The 18746-nt window shown below is 34.0% G+C and overlaps 1 protein-coding gene across 1 annotated transcript; it reads left to right on the forward strand.

Annotated features, from left to right (window-relative positions):
• The first annotated feature begins 12144 nt into the window (after window positions 1–12144).
• Window positions 12145–18199, forward strand: LOC130815258 (heme oxygenase 1, chloroplastic). Its single transcript, XM_057681663.1, has 4 exons — window positions 12145–13034; window positions 15088–15311; window positions 16790–16897; window positions 17855–18199. The coding sequence occupies exons 1-4, from the start codon at window positions 12614–12616 to the stop codon at window positions 17945–17947; spliced, it is 846 nt and encodes a 281-aa protein (XP_057537646.1). The 5' UTR covers window positions 12145–12613; the 3' UTR covers window positions 17948–18199.
• Window positions 18200–18746: the final 547 nt, after the last annotated feature.

Genomic DNA, 18746 nt, shown 5'->3' on the forward strand with positions numbered 1-18746 from the left:
TCGTCCACATAGTACAAACCATCTCGTTCAGTACCACGACCAATAATCCTCCCTGTCTGAGCATCCTGCACAACACAACCAGAAGAAGACATAAGCACAATACAATTTAAATCCCGAGTCAACTGGCTAATAGACAACAACTTATGAGATAAGCTAGGAATTAAAAGACAATTGTTAATTTTGAGAGAGGGAGAAATAGTAACGGGCCCAGATTGATCAACACTCACACACTCCCCATTAGTCGTTTGAATGTAGGTGCGGGTTTTTGGATTAGTGGATAAAAGATCACGAGGGTCAAAAGTCATAGTATCAGTGGCTCCGCAATCAAATATCCATTGAGATGAAAAACAAGGTTTACATAGGAGACCAAGTTTATGGGTGTCACATGGAGTTTTGGGTTTTGTGAGATTATGGGTGGATTTATAAACGAGCCGGTGGTTATTTGTGGGCTTAGGGTTGTGGGAGTTTGTGGTATAAGTTAGTGAGATTGGGAGTGTTTTGCTTCTAGACCCTTCCCCCTTTCTCTTTCTTCTGGTCCGTCTCCTTCTCTCTATTCTGTTTCACCTTCGACGCCATTATTGCATAGGCCATTTCAACTGTTGGAAGTGGGTCTTGATTTAACAAGTGTAGGTCATAATCCCACGCCTTAAGATTTAACGGCCAACCCACTCCCTATTTCTAAGGGAATTTTTCCCGGTGATGAAGTATGGGTCATAATCCCACGTCTTGAGATTTCACGCCTAATTGTAGCATAGGCCATTTCAACTGTTGGAAGTGGGTCTTGATTTAACAAGTCTCTTTTTTCTTTGTCAAAGGTGTCGTGAATCCCGACCAAAAACTGGAATAATCGTTGCTTTTGAATGAAAGTGTTGAAGATTGTGATATCTTCAGCATGTATCATCGGATTCGGTTGCCGTCGATCCATTTCCTTCCAGATTGTGGTCAGTTTTCCATAGAAGACCTCCAAAGGGTCTTGATTCTGTTTTAGACTGTTGCCTTGAGAACTCAAATCAAAGATCCGGAGTTCGTCCCTTCCACTGCTCAATAGGACTTCAATCCCTCTCCATAAGTCCCTTGCAATTGTATAATCTAAGAACTGGTTTATGAGATCGGTGTCAATGTTTGAAATAATCTAGGACAGAACTATAGAGTCCTTTTCCTTCCATGCTCTGTAATTTGGATCCAAGATGCTAAGAGGATCGTCTATGATGTGACTGAGACGTCCCCTGCATTCTCAAGCGATCTGCATCATTTTACACCAAGTTGTGTAATTTTCGTAAGTTAGTTTTTCGGCCAATTTCAGTTCTGGTGATATAGTTTCGAGGGTTGTGCTTGGTTTGTGCATCTGTTGAAACAGTTTGAACATTTGTTCCATCTGTTCCATGGTTATGAGTTGTTTTGGGTCGGTTTCTACCATTGTTCCTGGTGAGGTTGTTTAAGGTAAATGATGATAACCAACGGTGTTGCCGGTCCCAGAAAACACCTTTGTCTCTAATACCATGAAGAATTTAAGAATGCGGAATTTAGGGTTAATGAATACTGTTTTGTATTACTTTTTAATTACCATTACAGCTCCATTATATACACAAATTAGGAGTTAACTAAGGAAATAATATAACTAGAAAATATATACTTGTCCTAATACATTTGCTAAAAAGGAGTAACAAAATCAGAATATCCTTAGAATAATATATTTCCACATAGACTACATAAGGTATGGTTGCATAAAACGTGCGATCATACCGTGGTCCAGTCGCGTGCGACTGAATGTTAGAAATCACTGCAAACTTTAAATAGTCGTCATTTCTCGCTCGATTGTCAGAATTGGGCATATAATATGTCGTTGGAAAGCTCTTGAAGTTTTCTAATGCCGCAAACCTTGCATTAATACGATTTTTGTATAAAATGTTATTGTCAAAAGATTGAACATATATCAAATTTCAGCACAAACAAACTTTAAACGATCGCCATTTCTCGTTCGGTTATCGGAGTTGGGCATATAATATATCATTGGAAAGATCTTGAAGTCTAGGTTCTAATGCCAAAAAAATTGTAGTAATGTGATTTTTCTATCAAAAGTTGTTAAAATAATGTTATATTAAAGATGTTGATTTTGGAGAAATATTTGAAAAATGTCATAACAAACCTCAAGGACTTTTTAACATCTTTCAAGGATATCTCTTTCGAGGTAATCAATTATGTGTGCCTAGACATAGTGTTAGGGAGACCTTAATTAAGGAATATCATGAGGGAGGACTTGGAGGACATTTTGGGGAAGAAAAGACCATAGCTCTAGTGAGTGAGACCTTTTATTGGCCGAAACTTGCTAAAGATGTCATTCATATTATTAAGAGGTGTGTGCAATGCCTAATGGGAAGATGTGAGCTTAGACTTCATAACCGGACTTCCTAGAACCTCTAACAATAAGGATTCCATTATGGTTATTGTTGATAGGTTTTCTAAGATGGCCCATTTCATTGCTTATCATACTACACATGATTTCGTTAACATTGCTAATCTTTACTTTAAGGAAATAGTAAAACTACATGGGATAGCAAGAAGTATGGTAAGTGATAGAGATTCAAAGTTTCTTAGTCATTTTTGGTTCAACTTGTGGAAAAAGATGGGAACCAAGCTTAACTTTAGTAGTTCTAGCCACCCCCAAACTGATGGTCAAACCGAAGTAACCAATAGGACCTTAGGAACCTTGTTGCGTGCCCTCATTACTAAGAATCCTAAACAATGGGAACAATTGCTACCACATGCTGAATTTGCTTATAATCGAGTTCCTAACAAGACAACCGGGTTTTTTCCTTTCTTTATAGTTTATGGCCTTAATCCCTATAGATCTTACGCCTCTTCCTACACCTTTGAAGTTTAGTCATGATGTCGAGTCTAGAGCCAATGAGATTCAAAAGGTGCATAAGCAAGTTGTGGAAAGGACCGAGAAAATGAATGAGAAGGTTAAGAAAATAGTGGATCAAAACAGAAAAGAAGTGATTTTTAAACAAGGCGACTTAGTATGGATTTACTTGAAAAAAGATAGGTTTCCCACACAAAGGAAATCAAAGTTAAGTGCTAGAATTGATGGACCGTTCGAAATTTTGGAAAAACTAAATGATAATGCTTACAAACTAGAGCTACCTAGTAGCTATGGTGTGTCTTCCACTTTCAATGTTGCAGATTTGATTCCATTTCATGAGGAGGACATGTTACCAAGCTTAAGGTCAAGCTTTTCCAAAGAAGGGGAGGATGATTTATGATCACCTACATCTAGTTCTCCTAAGCTAGCCAAGATCAATATAATGATACATCAAATGGAAGACGCTCAAATTCAAGGTCCAAAACTGAAGTCCTTTAATTTCGTAGTCATAACCTAAGTCTTCTTTTTTGGGTCGTTTTATTATTTAAGTCTTTTATTTTATTCGAATATTTGAGTCTTTTTGTTTTCTTTTACAATAAAAAGTCTCAGAGATGATTATGCCAGGTTTAGGATCAAGCTTAATCATGTCTCATGTTTAGTTAGTTGAGTTGTAATTTTTTGTTTTTTTTCGTTTGTCGAGTCTTTATATATAAAATCGCTCAAATGGTTCGAGTGTTACGGGATTGAAACGCATGACTCAAGCAAGCATTCAGTCACATATCAGCCAAAGATATCCAAGAAACACACTAAGGATATATGAAGATATTTGCAAATCAAATAAGAAATCAAGCTAAAGCAATTGTTTCCAAAAAAAAAAATCTGAATTCAACCGTTGAGAAGAAGTCAGCCACAAATTTTGGTTCATTATTACGTGAAGATTTCTTCTACAAAAAAAAAATCAGCCTAGAAATAATCCCATGAAAGATTATGAAAGATATTAGCTGTCCACTACAAAATAGCCTAATTATTTCCATAGAATATTGAAAGATGTGACTTGCAAGTGGATTCCTAGTTGTTAAGAAAGAAGCTGCATTTTGATTTTATTTTGCTAATTTTTTCAGTTTGGCTGATTCCTTTAGTATAAATAGGCTTGTAATTCATGTAATCAAGGCATTCAACTTGGATAATACAAACACAACCGTTTGAGCAATTTTCCTTGTTCTTATTTGCAATTTACTTTAACTTGGATTAGCTTAAATAATTTGAAGTTCCTATACATTTCATTCTTTTGGCTAAAGTTTGAATGTGTTCTTAGGAACCCTTAGATTTGTTTCGTGGTGTATCTGTATCGAAGCAACCTTTGGCAAGCCATTTTCAGTTAAGAAATCAACATATCCATTTCATTTTTCCGTTGTTATAAAACCACAAAAATCACAAAAACAAATTCATTAAAACGAAAACAGCAAACTACGTGTGCGTATAGCTTGGTTTTGTTTTGAGGCATACCAACCTATATCATGTGAGGTCGCAAAAATTCAGTTCGTCAAGGTTTGATGAATAATATTCTTTCCTTGCAAATGTTTTATAGTAAGAGGATGACGATTAACTACTTTTTTTATATATTTTAAGTTTTATTAATAGATTATCCTGTATAATTATCGCGACCCGTTCTGCTATGACCAAATTTTTCCTGTTCCCGCGACCCGCGATCGTGATCGTGATCGCGACAGCGGTTTTGCACCATGGGAAGAAGTCAAGGAAAAAGAAGTAAGCCATTACCTAGACAACAGAAACCAAAAAGGTACCTCAAATCTTCCTGAAAATCACTCCATTGCTTGATCTTTTCGGAGTTTGTTTTGCTGAGATTTTCCTCATTTGTAATTTCAAATCATCATTCCAAATTGACCTAACAAATCTAACTGTAAAAGAAGTAAATACGTAAGGATCAAATTCATAGACAAAGAATTAATCAAAGAAAGCTTAATTTGATTTTAAGGATTATATATAGAAATTCCAGTTTTGCAACCAATCTTTCTCAAAATCTTTAAAATTTTGTACCAAACTAAGAGCAAAGAAAAGACTAGAAGTTTGATAAACAAGAATTGCGCAGCAAAAGCACACCCAACGCCAGCTGAAACAATTATAGGACAACTATGGTGATAATTTCTTTCCTTTTTTAACTTTTGTGGTCTCGTGAATGTCATTCCCCGTCAATTGGAGCATATCATTTATTCTTATTGCCTAATGTCAATTATATTTAATATTAATGCTCTGTATATTAATCATCGGGGAAAATGGAGGTGCACATACTTTATAAGCCAGGAAGATACCAAATAACTGTGGGAGGAAGGGCTCCAATTACTTATAAAGTGTGTACACCATCTTTAATTTATCGATGTGTGATAAATCATCCAACAGAAGAGAATGTGAATTTTGTGATAATGAGCTACCCAATTCCTAAGCTAAATAAACCAACTCAAGCTCAAACAACAGAACTTATCCATTATTCTTCCAATAAGAATGTGGAAGCTTGTAAAACTCCAGCAAAATATCAAAAACCATTCACCGACTCACAGTAATGTCCATTTGCAAATAATTCCTCACCAAACAACTTCGGATGTTAATTCAACAGCCATAATATAATAAAATGATCAAAATGAAGAACAACAAATATAACAAAATAATTGGCAGAATTGCGAAATCATATGCAGAATAAGTAGTTTTTCATAAAAGAAATTAATAATCACTAAAAATTAAGTATAACAGAAATAGATAATAGATTCATCATAAAATCACAATTGCTCGAAAAGAAATCCCTCAATAAGGACATTTGAATCCACTAAAACTTTATTCCATTGTAACAAGTACAACAGACAACTTAAAACATACCGCATTCGTGACATCGAAGCAATGTTCTCCTTCAACGTGATCACAAAGCTTACACAATTCAACGTTGACATAGCAAAATGGACAAGCAGTGAAATTCTTTGCATCATCATTTACTTGTGAATCATCCAACACAAATCTATTTCTTGTCAATTATTAGAAACACAATGAATCAATTTGTTATCTCTTTGAGATTTACTTTAAGTGAAGTTGTAGTCGAAGATGTAACATTAAGTCATTAATAATCATATTTGGATCATATATGTTCCAACTGTTATCAAGTTTGGTTTAGATATTTCCATCACCAACAAGACCGAATGATTTACCATCACCTGACACCAACAAATTCCTTCCCTTTGAGATTTACCTTCCCTTTGAGATTTACCATCACCAACAAGACGCGCTTTATAGCGCTCAAAAGAACCATCGGACTTGGTCTTGACACGAAACACCCACAAAGACCGAATGATATTAGCATTAGGAGGACGAGGTACCAAATCCCAAGTATGATTCACAATAAAGGCATCAAATTCCTCTTGCATAGCTAACTTCCAGTTCGGGTCACGAAAGGCATGAATAGGAGATTTGGGTAAAGGTGAAAAAAAAACAGATAAAGCTTGGGAGTAGCATTTAGGATTGGGTTTGAAAATACCATGTTTACTACGCGTAACCATGCCGGGTGGTGAGGATGGAGTGGTAGTGGAGTAGGAAGAGGAGGAAAAAAGGGAGGGATGGACTGGGCTGCATGAGGCAGGCCCAGTAGAGGAGGGGGAGAGATGAGAGGTGTGGTTGGTGACTGGGCCGGAAACTGGAGGAGGCCCAGTAGAAGAAGACAGAGGGCAGAGAGAGGTAGGAGCTGGGCTCAGCGCTGGCCCAGTTGACAGAAGAGGTTGAGGAGGGGAGGTATGTGGGCTGGACTGCGGAAGCTGGGTAGAAGTTAAGGGATTTGTTGGGCTAGGAGTAGGATCAGGCCCAGTAGGAGGAGGGTTAGTATGGGCTGTTTTAAGCAAATGAAGGGGGATATTATCATCTAAGAATTGGTAGTTTTAGGAAGGAGATTGAGAAAAAGCAAAGGTGGCCTCGTCAAATAGAACATGTCGAGATATAATGATTTTACGAGATGTGAAATCATAGCACTTGTAACCTCTATGAGAAGAGGGATATCCTAAAAAGACACATGGAGTAGAGCGGGGTTGGAGTTTGTGAATAGTAGTAGAGGGAAAAAAAGGAAAACATAAACACCCAAAAACCCGGAGATGAGTATATGTAGGAGACTTACGATATAGTAAATGAGTGGGAGTGAGATTATCAAGAAGTTTAGAAGGAAGGATATTAAGGAGATAAGTAGCCGTGTTTAAGGCGTGAGGCCAAAAAGACGGAGGAAGAGAAGCATGACATAATAGAGTATGAATGATGTTATTGATGGAGCGGATTTTGCGTTCGGATTTGCCATTTTGAGAAGATGTGTAAGGACAAGAAAAACGAAGAGTAATACCCCGATTAGTACAAAATTGATGAAACATATTATTGTCAAATTCACCCCCGTTATTACATTGGAAAGATTTTATATTAAGCTCAAATTGGGTATTAACAAAAGTATTGAAATTCTCAAATACATCATAAACTTGAGATTTGCGAAATAAAGGAAAAGTTCACAAAAAATTAGTATAATTATTAAGAAAAAGAACATAGTATTTATATCCTGATGGACTAGAAATAGGAGATGTCCACAAATCACTATGAATAATATCAAAAGGTTTAGTACTCATAGACATTGAATTAACAAAAGGTAATTAAATGTGTTTCCCCAAAGGACAAGAATGACAAACAAAATGAGGATCTTTAGTACATTGAATTAAACGAGAAGAATACAAGGAATTTAAAACCACATTGCCCGGATGTCCTAAATGGGAATGTCAAATACTACAAGAGAAAACGGAAAAAGCCGATAATGTGGAAGATGAAGGAGTAGCTCCATGTGTGGATGGAAAAGGATAAAAATCACTCGTGCTATTAAATCTTAGAACGATGCTCCCCGTGGCCAAATCCTTTACAGAAAACCCAAAAGGATCAAATTCAACGGAAACCATATTATCATGAGTGAACTTACGAACGGAAATAAGGTTTTTAATAAGTTTAGGTGCATGTAAGACATTTTTGAGAGTAAGGGATTTTTGGGAAGAAGGTAACGAAATATGTCCGTGACCAAGAACTGGAATTAAGTTACCATTACCGACAACAATAGCATTATTGAATTGATGCTTTAAAGGAAAATAAGGAAGTGAAGTACCTTGAGAGCGAGTCATGTGGGACGTGGCACCAGTATCCATATAAAAGTGTTCATCCGGAGTAGACAAAGAAAGAGTGTTCATAGCATGATCGATGTTCGTAGAAATATAATTCATAGAAGTATGAGTCCCGGTGTGATAACTTTGTGCCGGACGTGGGCCAAGAAGACCATCAGAATACCCATTGTTTGAAGAAGGAGGAACCCAAGATGTATTAGGAAAGGGGGCAGCAGGCTGGGCCCAATTGTTGCCGGCCCAAGATGGCCATCTAGAAATTGGGCCAGTCATGTGTCTGTTGGGCCGAGAGTGAGGAAAAGAGCTGGGCTGGGAATAATGCTGCTGCCAAGAGCTATTTGCACTAGTGGAGCCGTGGTGGCTGCCACGGTGGGTCCGGCCACCACGATGGTGGGAAGGGCCACAATGGTGAGATTGAGCGGAATTTTCAGAAAAAGTACCTTTGTTTGTGGTGATAAGAGCCGAATCTTGAGCGGGATGAATTTTAGTGGGAGATGCCATGGAGGAGAAAGAATAAAGAGAAGAAGTAAGAGAAAAAAAAATGGCGGCAGCTTGGGAGGAGAAGCTGGCCGGCTGCAAGGGGAAAGAAAAACGAGGGTCGGGATCAAAAAACTAAGCTTCTGATACCATGTAAGAATGTTTTAGGTTCATTCTCATTAGGAATAATGTTAATATATACAAGGTTACAAACTATATTTTAGGAAACTAAAAATTTTCCTAATATTCTACATAATCATAAAGATTTAACAAAATGTGCTAGTAATCAAAAAGATATTATTCTACTATATTCTAAGAGCATCTAATTAGTTGAGAATACAAATCATTGCATTAGCATATAAAATGTTATACATGTATAAAATCCCAGACTCACTATAAGGTGATATCAAAACTCAAAAAAATATTACTAGACTATAAGCATTGATTTTAACATTCGTGGTGACAAGCATAACATAATTAAGTTAACAATAAACATACTTAACCATGACGGAAAAAGACAATATGTTGTACAGACATGAATAATTTACAAGCTCCCTCCCTTCAAGTATTCAAACAAGTTTTCCAAACTAAATTTTGAAATAGAAATATAATAAGCTCTTACACCTACTTACTACACTAAAATGCTTACTTACAAATTGATGGCTCAAAAGACTCAACATAAGCATCTACAACCATGCATAACCAATCAAATCAATAGTAAAACAAAGTTTATCGCAAAAATACGGTCAAACATCCATACAATCAATTTATCAAACTTTTCATTTACACATATAGGCTTCTCTTAAAGTCTTTTTGACTGATCAGATTGAATCTCATAATGATTTCTCAATATGGTGCACAAAGATAAAGACGGTAAAAGATATCACAAGATAAGTGATACCTGAAACAACATCGTCAACAAAATCAAATAAGGGACTACAAAAGGTGGATGAGAATTAACCTCTAACATAGTACCACTATCACCGTATACCAAAGTTGTAGTGTCAGTTGAAGAATACAAGAAACTCATATCCTCATATGTAAAACCCCTAAATTTTCGACCCTTAAACAAAACCAAAATCGTAAAGGACGAGCGAAAATTCAGGTGTTATTAAAAACAAAATAAAAATAAAACTAACAAAACTAAACAATTCTAAACGACTTGATGAAAGATCTTTTTGATATTTCATTTTTCACGCAGTTTAATGTAATAATTCAATCCTAAATACCTTTAATTATGTATGATAAAAAAAATTGATATTAATAACTTTTGCATCAAAATGAACTAAATAAGATCTTACTTGACTATGTTTTAACTTATAGATTAAAAATCAATCATAGGGTGATGAATTAGTTGTACAATATTTCTAATATTGCAAGTTATTGAGAACAAAAGAAATATATTTCAACCCTAATAAACAAAATAAAAGATCAAAAATAAATTTAGAATTTTGGTTAATTTAGCCCAGCCAAAATTTGTTCCAAATATTTTTCTCATTGTTAATGGGAATCTCTTTAGGAATATGGTACAAAAGACTATAAAACTCAAACTTTTGTAATGTTTTATGAAAAAGATAAGTATTTAAATTGAAAGACTATAAAACTCAAACTGTTGTAATGTTTTATGAAGAAGATAAGTATTTAAATTGATCTGTTTTAATGTAAATCAATGTAATAATAACAAATATTTATAACGAAAAATTATCATAAATAATGCAATCTTTCGTTAATTTTCCTATAATAATATCAATTTTTCACTAACTATAAATAACACCAACTTAGAGGGATTTTTTCCTTGAATAATGCCAACTTTATTTTATTAGCTAATTTATCATTTTTTTTGTCATATGATATGCTATAGTTTGATCTTTAACATGTTTGGGATATTTTAGATAAAAACTTCTTTAAGTTGATTTTATTTATAGTTAATTAAAAATTGGTATTATTTTATGAAAATAAGGAAAAAGGTTATATTATTTTTGGTAATTTTTTCTTATTTTTAATGATTGTATTTGATTGTAATTATCAAATAAAAAATACTTATTATTTTAACACCTTTTAAAATTACAACACACTAAAATAATGTGTACCAATTAAATCAAAAAGTTCTTGAAAAATAAATTAGATACTTTAAGAATAATTTACGAATTACAACCTTAAAGTTTTGCATTTTTACGAATAACAGCCTCAATGTTTAATTTTTGTAAATTACAGTCATCAAAATATCAAAGTTTACAAGTTCAGGCCAAAAACACAAACTCCCACCACTTAACCTAAAATACCGACCACCAAAATGGTTGGATTTTTGTGTTTTAGCTTGAACCTGCAAACTTTGATACTTTGATGGCTGTAATTCACAAAAAATAAATATTGAGACTGTAATTCGCAAAAGTGATAAACTTTAAGGATGTAATTAGCAAATTATTCATAATTTATTACTCCCTCCAATTCAGCACTAACTCTCATTTGCTTTCTAGACACTATTTATCTTTTATTCTTAATTTGTATTTTATTATTAATCTATAAGTTAAAACATAGTCATGTGGGATCTTGTTTGATTCGTCTCAATGTAAGGATTATTCATATCAACTTTCCATAATTTTTAATGATACACAATTAGAGATATTAAGGATTGAATAAATGCATTGGATAAAGTGCATAAAGTAAATGAGACATTAGTAATGAATTGGAGGAAGTATTAAAAAAAAGGTATGGTAACATTTATATTAGGGGTGTTTGGCAAAATAATTTATTGAGCAATTTTAGCTTATACTGATACAAATAGATGCTTGGGTGGTCAAACCAACTAATCTTAATATTTGGTGAACTATCTATTTGAAATAAATTATTGATAAAATTAAATTGTTCTTGAACAAGTTGTTCATAATAACTGGTTCAAAATCAATTAATTAAACTAGTTAATAAAATAAATAAATCAAATCAGCCACTATATTCAGTTATCAGTCGTTTTGTCACATACCTGGTTATATAGGGCAAACTTAAATAGATACATCAAATATACTCATTCCTATTTTACCCGTTAGTCTTATTTTTTTTGTCACTATTCACTTATTACACTTTATTTAAATATTATTCTTAAACTATAAATTAAAATGTAGTCATGTGAGATTTTGTTATTAATTTATCTCAACATAAATATTATTGATATTAATTTATTATAATTTTTAATTAAGAACAATTAGAAATATTAATTAATTACACTTTAACAAATGCAAAAACTAAATGATAACTAACGGGTTGAAGGTAATACTTCCTCCGTTCCATTTTAGTTGCTACATTTGCATGGGCACGGGTATTAAGAAAAGTGATTGACTTACACTGTAGCTGATTGTTTACTTTATAGAGTATAGTATTTTATTATTGTTAATTGAAAAAGAAAAAGGAAAAATAGGTTGTTAGGTTACTTTATAGAGTATAATATAGTTTTTATTATAGAGTATAGAGTATAGAGTAGGATAAAAATAGGAGTAGGTAGAACTTTAAATGATTGTTTTATTACTAAAAAAGAAAATGTAGCAAGTAATATGAAATTGTCAAAAATAGAAAATGTAGCAAGTATTATGAAACGGAGGAAGTATATGTTTTGGTGAAAAGTCTTTCGTGTTCACTTTCCCACCTCCATCTTCATCTTCATCCATAAGCACAGAAAACAAGGAAAACCAGAAGACTATATTTTCCTTAAAATAATCCCACCATACATTAATTCAGAAATTTTGCGTTGTATTTGCAAACTCTTCCATGCCTTGAAAAGTATTTCTTTACACTTCCATTGATATAAAATATTGCTTCAATTATTCAACCAAGATATTATTTTTCTTCCCAAAGACCCAGCCCCAATTTAAATAATATATTTTAATCTTCAATTATTTCTCTATCTTACTCTTTATTGTGCTAGTTTTCTCTGAATCCCAATCACCCAACATAAAATACAACTATCTTTTTCAATACAATTGTTTACAATTTGTTCTTGCTTGCAAGTAAAGAGAATCCCCATTTTTCTTTTAACTTTCACCCTTTCATCATCTTTACAAGAATCCATCTTTCTTATAAAAACTCAACCCTAATGGCTTCTATAGCATCAATCCCTCAAACCCAACTCTTTATTAAAAAACCCATCTCAAGTTTTAAACAAATTATCAATACATCTCATAAAGTTTCCATCATTAGAAGGAATTTCAATCATAATTTTGCAGCAATGGTTTTGGGTAAAATTGAAAATTCCAAAATGAAATTCAAGGCTTCTATGATGACTACTTCAGCTGAAGTCAAGAAAGGGTTTGTGGAAGAAATGAGAAGTGTTGCTATGAAATTGCATACAAAAGAGCAAGCTCCTAAAGAAGGAGAGAAAGTGGCAAAAGGACCAGAAGAGAAGTCTCCTGCTAAGTGGGACCCTACTATTGAAGGGTACTTGAAGTTTCTTGTGGATAGTAAGTTGGTTTATGATACTTTGGAGAGGATTGTTCAGGAAGCTCCTATTCCTTATTGTAAGATTTCCCTCTTTTATCTGATTTTTCATTTTTTTTTTTTGCCATTGTTGAAGTTGATTGATTGTTAGTTTAATTGGAATGATGAAGTTTAATTGTACTACATCATATAACAGTAATTCTTGGCCAATAATATGCTTTAACTTCACCTGTTTCAATACTTGGTGCTGCTTTAGTCTTATCTTAGCTAATGCCTTTCTAATCAAAAAAAGTTATGAGCTATATGTTATAGATCAGACAGGAGGACTCGTCCCAAAAGACTAGTCTAGTAGGCGAGGGAGTATGTTTGATCTATAAGCCTCTTGTTAGCTGTAAATACCTTACAATGGTCTCAAATCCATTACATAGTATTTACATGTTAGTTTTGAGGTCTATACATGTAGTTAACAAGTTGCTATAAAGAGATTGGAAGAACAAAGAATCAAGCTCAAGAATGAACAAAGAATCAAGCACTGCTCTGAAGTTTTGCTGGCAGCTTATTAAAACACGTCTAGTGCACATTAAAGACATGACCCTTTGATTTCTTGGTTGTTTGTTTGGAGGATTGGGGGTTCAGCCAGGTTTATGGTTCAGTGCTGATGCTTTCCTATTTTTTCTTAAACTCAGCGTGTCATTTTTAGTTGCCATTCCCTTATTAGGATCCCCTCAATCCTTCGTTGGAATATGTAGTTGTTTTCTGCGGTGAAAGGGACGCTTTTTACTCGAGTCCGTTACAGAAGTACCAATAATTACTTGGGATTCTACTTGCGCTAAGAAACTTTTGCCTTTTCTTCTTGAGCAAGATGTTTAGCACTGGCATCTAATTTTTTATACTTAGTTTTTTATATTATATTTGGTTCTATGATGTCTGAATTTCTGGGTGGTTCTGTCTTGCCTTGTCAATTTATGTAGTGGCCTAAAACGAACACTTTAAATTGAGACCATTGTCTGAAATTACTCAAATTTAACGTATGAGAACATACATATCAATGTTCATCTGAAGTATGAAACATAATATGAACTTTGATGAGTGCAAACATGATTGCTGGTCCCCATAAATACTTACAAATTTTCAAAGAATCATATCTGATTCAAAGGACTCTTGTTCAAATCCTGATACCGCCAATTTGTTGAAGTATTGACTAGCTGCAACTTAGCTAATAGTAGTAGGGTTGGGTTAGCCTCCCGGGTAAGTCCCTGGATCCCCGTTCCATGCGTGTCTTGACCTGGTAGCTAAGCAAACAACAATATGTTAAGACTAGGGAAGCTATATTGATCACAGCCCTAGTACATTGTATGTTTTGGTTCATTGAATATACGCTCTTTCCCATCATGCTGTGTAACTAAAGAGAGTAGATCACTTTTTGGTGCTTAAGAATTAAGATGTATCTTTGGACTATGGTATATTTTTGCTTCTCTCTTGGCCTTGTTAGATCACAGGATACAGATAACAAATCTATTCCTTGATAAGGATGTATTGTTGTTTGCCATGATTGGTGGACCACTTGTTAGTTTGGGTTAAATTTGTTTGATCTTGTTTAGGATTGTCACTCTTCAGTCCTATATCTGTATCAGTCTGCGACTCTGCCTGTTAATTGATCTTACTGTGAGTAGTCATGTAAAACTAAAAAGTCTGCCTATATGTTGTGATGCACATCCGATTGTTTCCACTTTTGAGGGTGCTTAGGCCTTGTAAATTGGAATACATCACCCATCATGTAAACTAGTCATCACCAAGTATATTATGTTTGCCTAATTTTCCGTGGTTCAGTCCGTTTCATCAAGAAATAAATTTCTTTGGCCCTCATTTGAGATCTATGTTGCTGTGTGTTGCCTGAAAATTCACTTTAATTGAAGTATCGGCTTTATTTTCTGTGCATGGGACTCAGATTTTCAAACTAAAATGGCTTTAGTGAAGGCTATTTTTCATATATACATCGGATATTTGGATTTTATAAACTTCTTAGAGCATCATAACGATGTGGACTTGTTAGAATGAAGTCTTTTGACATTGTCATTTGTCATTGATCTCTTGTATCATCAATTATTGACCGTGAACAGTTTCAATTTTTAGATGCCGAGTTTAGGAACACGGGATTGGAACGATCACAGAATTTGGCAAAAGATTTAGAGTGGTTCAAAGAGCAAGGGCATTCTATCCCTGAGCCATCAGAACCTGGTGAAACATATGCAAAATATCTTGAAGAATTAGCACAAAAAGATCCTCAGGCATTCATCTGTCATTTCTATAATGTTTATTTTGCCCATTCTGCTGGGGGTATCATGATCGGAAGAAAGGTATATTCCTTACGATATATCTCTCGTGTTGCATTACATAAAGCTTCATATAACCTTGACATACCTTATCTTCCATAATTATGTGAGGCATTCTTAATGTGCTTAGTAGTGCCTCTACATTTGTAGATTAGTTTTTTTATTTTTTGTTTCTGTTGTTTTAGTCTATGTTGATATCGTTATGCCTAACACTTAAGATAGAAGTCAATTTGTCATCCCTTCTTGACTCTATACTGCAAAAGACTTCCTTCTCATCTCTCGATTGTAACATCAACTTTCATGCTTTCTATTATGAAAAATGCGAGAAAGTCACTATTGGTTCTGCTGCCATGGAAAAAAAACCGCGGTTACAGATTCGTTTGCGGGAACGGTCGCAATGTCTTGTAAAATGGCTATAACAAAGTAATAACGTGAATTGTGGCCGTTGTGGTGTGATTTTTGACAAAAAAACAAAAATCACATAAGGGGAGTTTTGAAATCATAATTGCATTTTTGTTGTTGAACTACTATTATTATGCAATAATATGCCACAGCTATTATAATTGCAATATTTGAGGTTCTTTTAGTGAATAATTATTTAACTTATAAGTTATTAGTCAATTATTTTGTTTATCAACTAAAATTATGAGTAATTATTATTTAAGTGATCGAAATAATTAAAGTTGATGGGTATTAATGAAATTTTAACATGGAGACAAATAATGTTGTAACGGTAAAATATCGCTTTAATGGTAAAACAACGGCATTACACATTATGTAACGGTGAACGCCGCATTTTGACTGAAATTTCATGCACCGTTATATAACGGGATTTCAAGTCGCGACAACTCTCAAAAAAGGTTACATAACGGTTGTTCGTAACGTAACGGGGGAGTTTCTATTCCATGTCTGTTGCAGTAGTAACATATAGGTGATAAAAAAGCCTTTCTTCACATAAGTTTTTGTTATTCAAATATGTAAACCTATTACTTCCCATTTATGCCAAATTGTCAATTATATTTGAACTACATGTTCTAAATGTAGTAATTTGATGCTAAATCTAGTTTAACCATGGGAACTGTAGTTTTTATAGTGCCTCTGATATTGCCACCCTCGAAGAATACTAGTTGAAGTTGAACAAAGAGCAATACATCTGATTTTCTTGCTCTACTGTTTCTCTCTATATCAGTCGTACTTGTCTACCCATGTTGGACTTGGCAATTTTACGAAAAATCCCAATATTTTGAACTAGATTGAAGTGTCCTAGTCTCCTATCCATATCCGTGAGTCAAGGATTTGACACAAAAGTACTTGAACTCGAGTGAAGAATCCGAGCAATAGATATTTTCTGTTCATGAATGATTTCTTCTTGGTCATCTGACTACTGTTTGGTGGTACTCGTCGTTTAAATTTTGATCTAGATTCTAGACTTAATAAGATGAGCTGAATTTTTCTTCTTTAAGGGATGTAATATTCTTCCTTCTTTTTCCTCTCTATATTAGGTTGCAGAGAAGATACTGAACAAAAAAGAGTTGGAATTTTATAAATGGGATGGTGACCTTAAGCAGTTGCTCCAGAATGTAAGGGAGAAGCTAAATAAAGTTGCTGAGGTATGCACCATTTTCTACCACCTTTTATATCTGAAAACTATTATTTGATCTTTCCATATCAATTATTTAATACTATTTTGGATAAGAGTAAAAGTTATTCGAATAAAACCGCAAAGATCCAATCCAAATCCGACAAGCATTTTCTATTATTTGGCTTGGATTTGGAATGAAAAAGAAAGGCTTAAATATTTTAGTTTGGATTAGGTTTGAGCATACTAAAAACCGAAAATCAAAATTCTGAATCCTATTAATATAGGAGCTTACTTAAGTGCTCTTACCTCAACACTAATCCTTTATTCAAGTATTCAAGTTTCATTATATCAACTTTTTTGCTATCATGTAATTTTCATTTTTGAAATTTACTATTTTGATCTCGTACTTCATTTTAAAGTTTAGATTCTGTTATTAGTTAAAAATTTGGTTTTGATTTGATTTAGATTGGACTAAAAAAATAAAGACGAATTAATTTGGGTCGGAATGTGACTAAATGTTGGATTTAGATTGAAAAGGCAAAGACCGAATTAAATTTGGTCTGATTTGGTATTATTAAAAACCGATCTGCAAACCGAATTTTCACATCACTTTCGCCAACTTTTTTGGCATTTGGATAACCTTATCCTAATCTCTTGATCTCTCTCAAGTTGAGGGACTCTTTGGTCGCGCTCTCTTTTATGGGTATGAGTTGCTGCCGTCCTTCCCTCCCAAGATCTTGCGCATAAATTTTCTATGGGCGGGATATACTGAGTATGATGATGATGATAACCTTATCCTAATCTACCTGATAGCAGAAGATCAAGGGGATATGAGACCCACTATCTGTTTTATTAAGTGCATTATTGTTGTCCAAATCCATAAACTATTTCTAGTTATGTTGAGTTGATATGAAATCACAAGTAACAAGAACCTGAATATATTTATTGTTTTGTTAAGATCACTTTGATTAACTATAATATGCAGAGTTGGACACGAGAAGAGAAGAACCATTGTTTGGAGGAAACCGAGAAGTCGTTTATGTACTCTGGAAAGATCTTGCGCCTGATATTCGCATAAACTTCAAAGCAGGATTTTCATATAGGTTTTCGGTTTACAACTTATCTGATCCTTTGTTATTGGGATTAACACTTTGACATTGTTGTATTCAGTTTTCCAATGATGCGAACTCGGCATCACCTGTTTATATCTTTCAAGAAATTGTCTTTTTTAACATTTTATCCGGTAGATTATGTAATGCAAAACATGGATTGGCAAAATGTGCATATATAAAATTTCAGGCTTCCCAAAGTTGTTTTCTGTTGATCCAAATCAGTGTTTTATATCTGATTAGTTGGGCCATTGGGCTGTTGAACTTATTTCCAATCCAAGCTCGTATAAAATAATATCTTTTTCGGTCTACGTATCGAAAAATAGGCGAATTAGTAGTTGTTTCGACGGATTTCCGAAAGAGTAACCCCATAAGGATAATTCCTACGTCCGCTTTTTGAAAACATTTCGATATGATGAGTAAAAACGACGTTAAATATCTTTTTCGGTCTCCATATCGGAAAATATGCAAATATTTACTTGTTTCAACCAGATTTCCAAAAGAGTTACCCCATAAGGATAATTAGGAAAGTCAAAGGCGATTATGGATGGTCAATAAAAGTCAAAGGTGATTAGTGATAGTCAACGGTCATTTAGACAAGTCAAAGGTCATTTAGACAAGTCAAAGTTCATTTGGGTTGATCAACGGTCACTTGGCCTAAATGGTGTAGATGTAGATACTTTGGAGACAGTAATTTGCAAACAAAAAAAATTTAATGCTATAATTCGCAAAAGCTCTAAACTTGAAGGTTGTTATTTTCAAATTTCT

The sequence above is a fragment of the Amaranthus tricolor genome, chromosome 6 (genome assembly GCF_026212465.1).
Source record: "Amaranthus tricolor cultivar Red isolate AtriRed21 chromosome 6, ASM2621246v1, whole genome shotgun sequence".
NCBI classification, from domain to species: Eukaryota; Viridiplantae; Streptophyta; class Magnoliopsida; order Caryophyllales; family Amaranthaceae; genus Amaranthus; species Amaranthus tricolor.

Coding starts and splice junctions, on each gene's coding strand:
- LOC130815258 (XM_057681663.1), top strand. CDS start 12,614: ATGGCTTCTATAGCATCAATCCCTCAAACCCAACTCTTTATTAAAAAA. Junction 13,035..15,087: donor GGAAGCTCCTATTCCTTATT/GTAAGATTTCCC, acceptor TTCAATTTTTAG/ATGCCGAGTTTAGGAACACG. Junction 15,312..16,789: donor GTATCATGATCGGAAGAAAG/GTATATTCCTTA, acceptor TCTCTATATTAG/GTTGCAGAGAAGATACTGAA.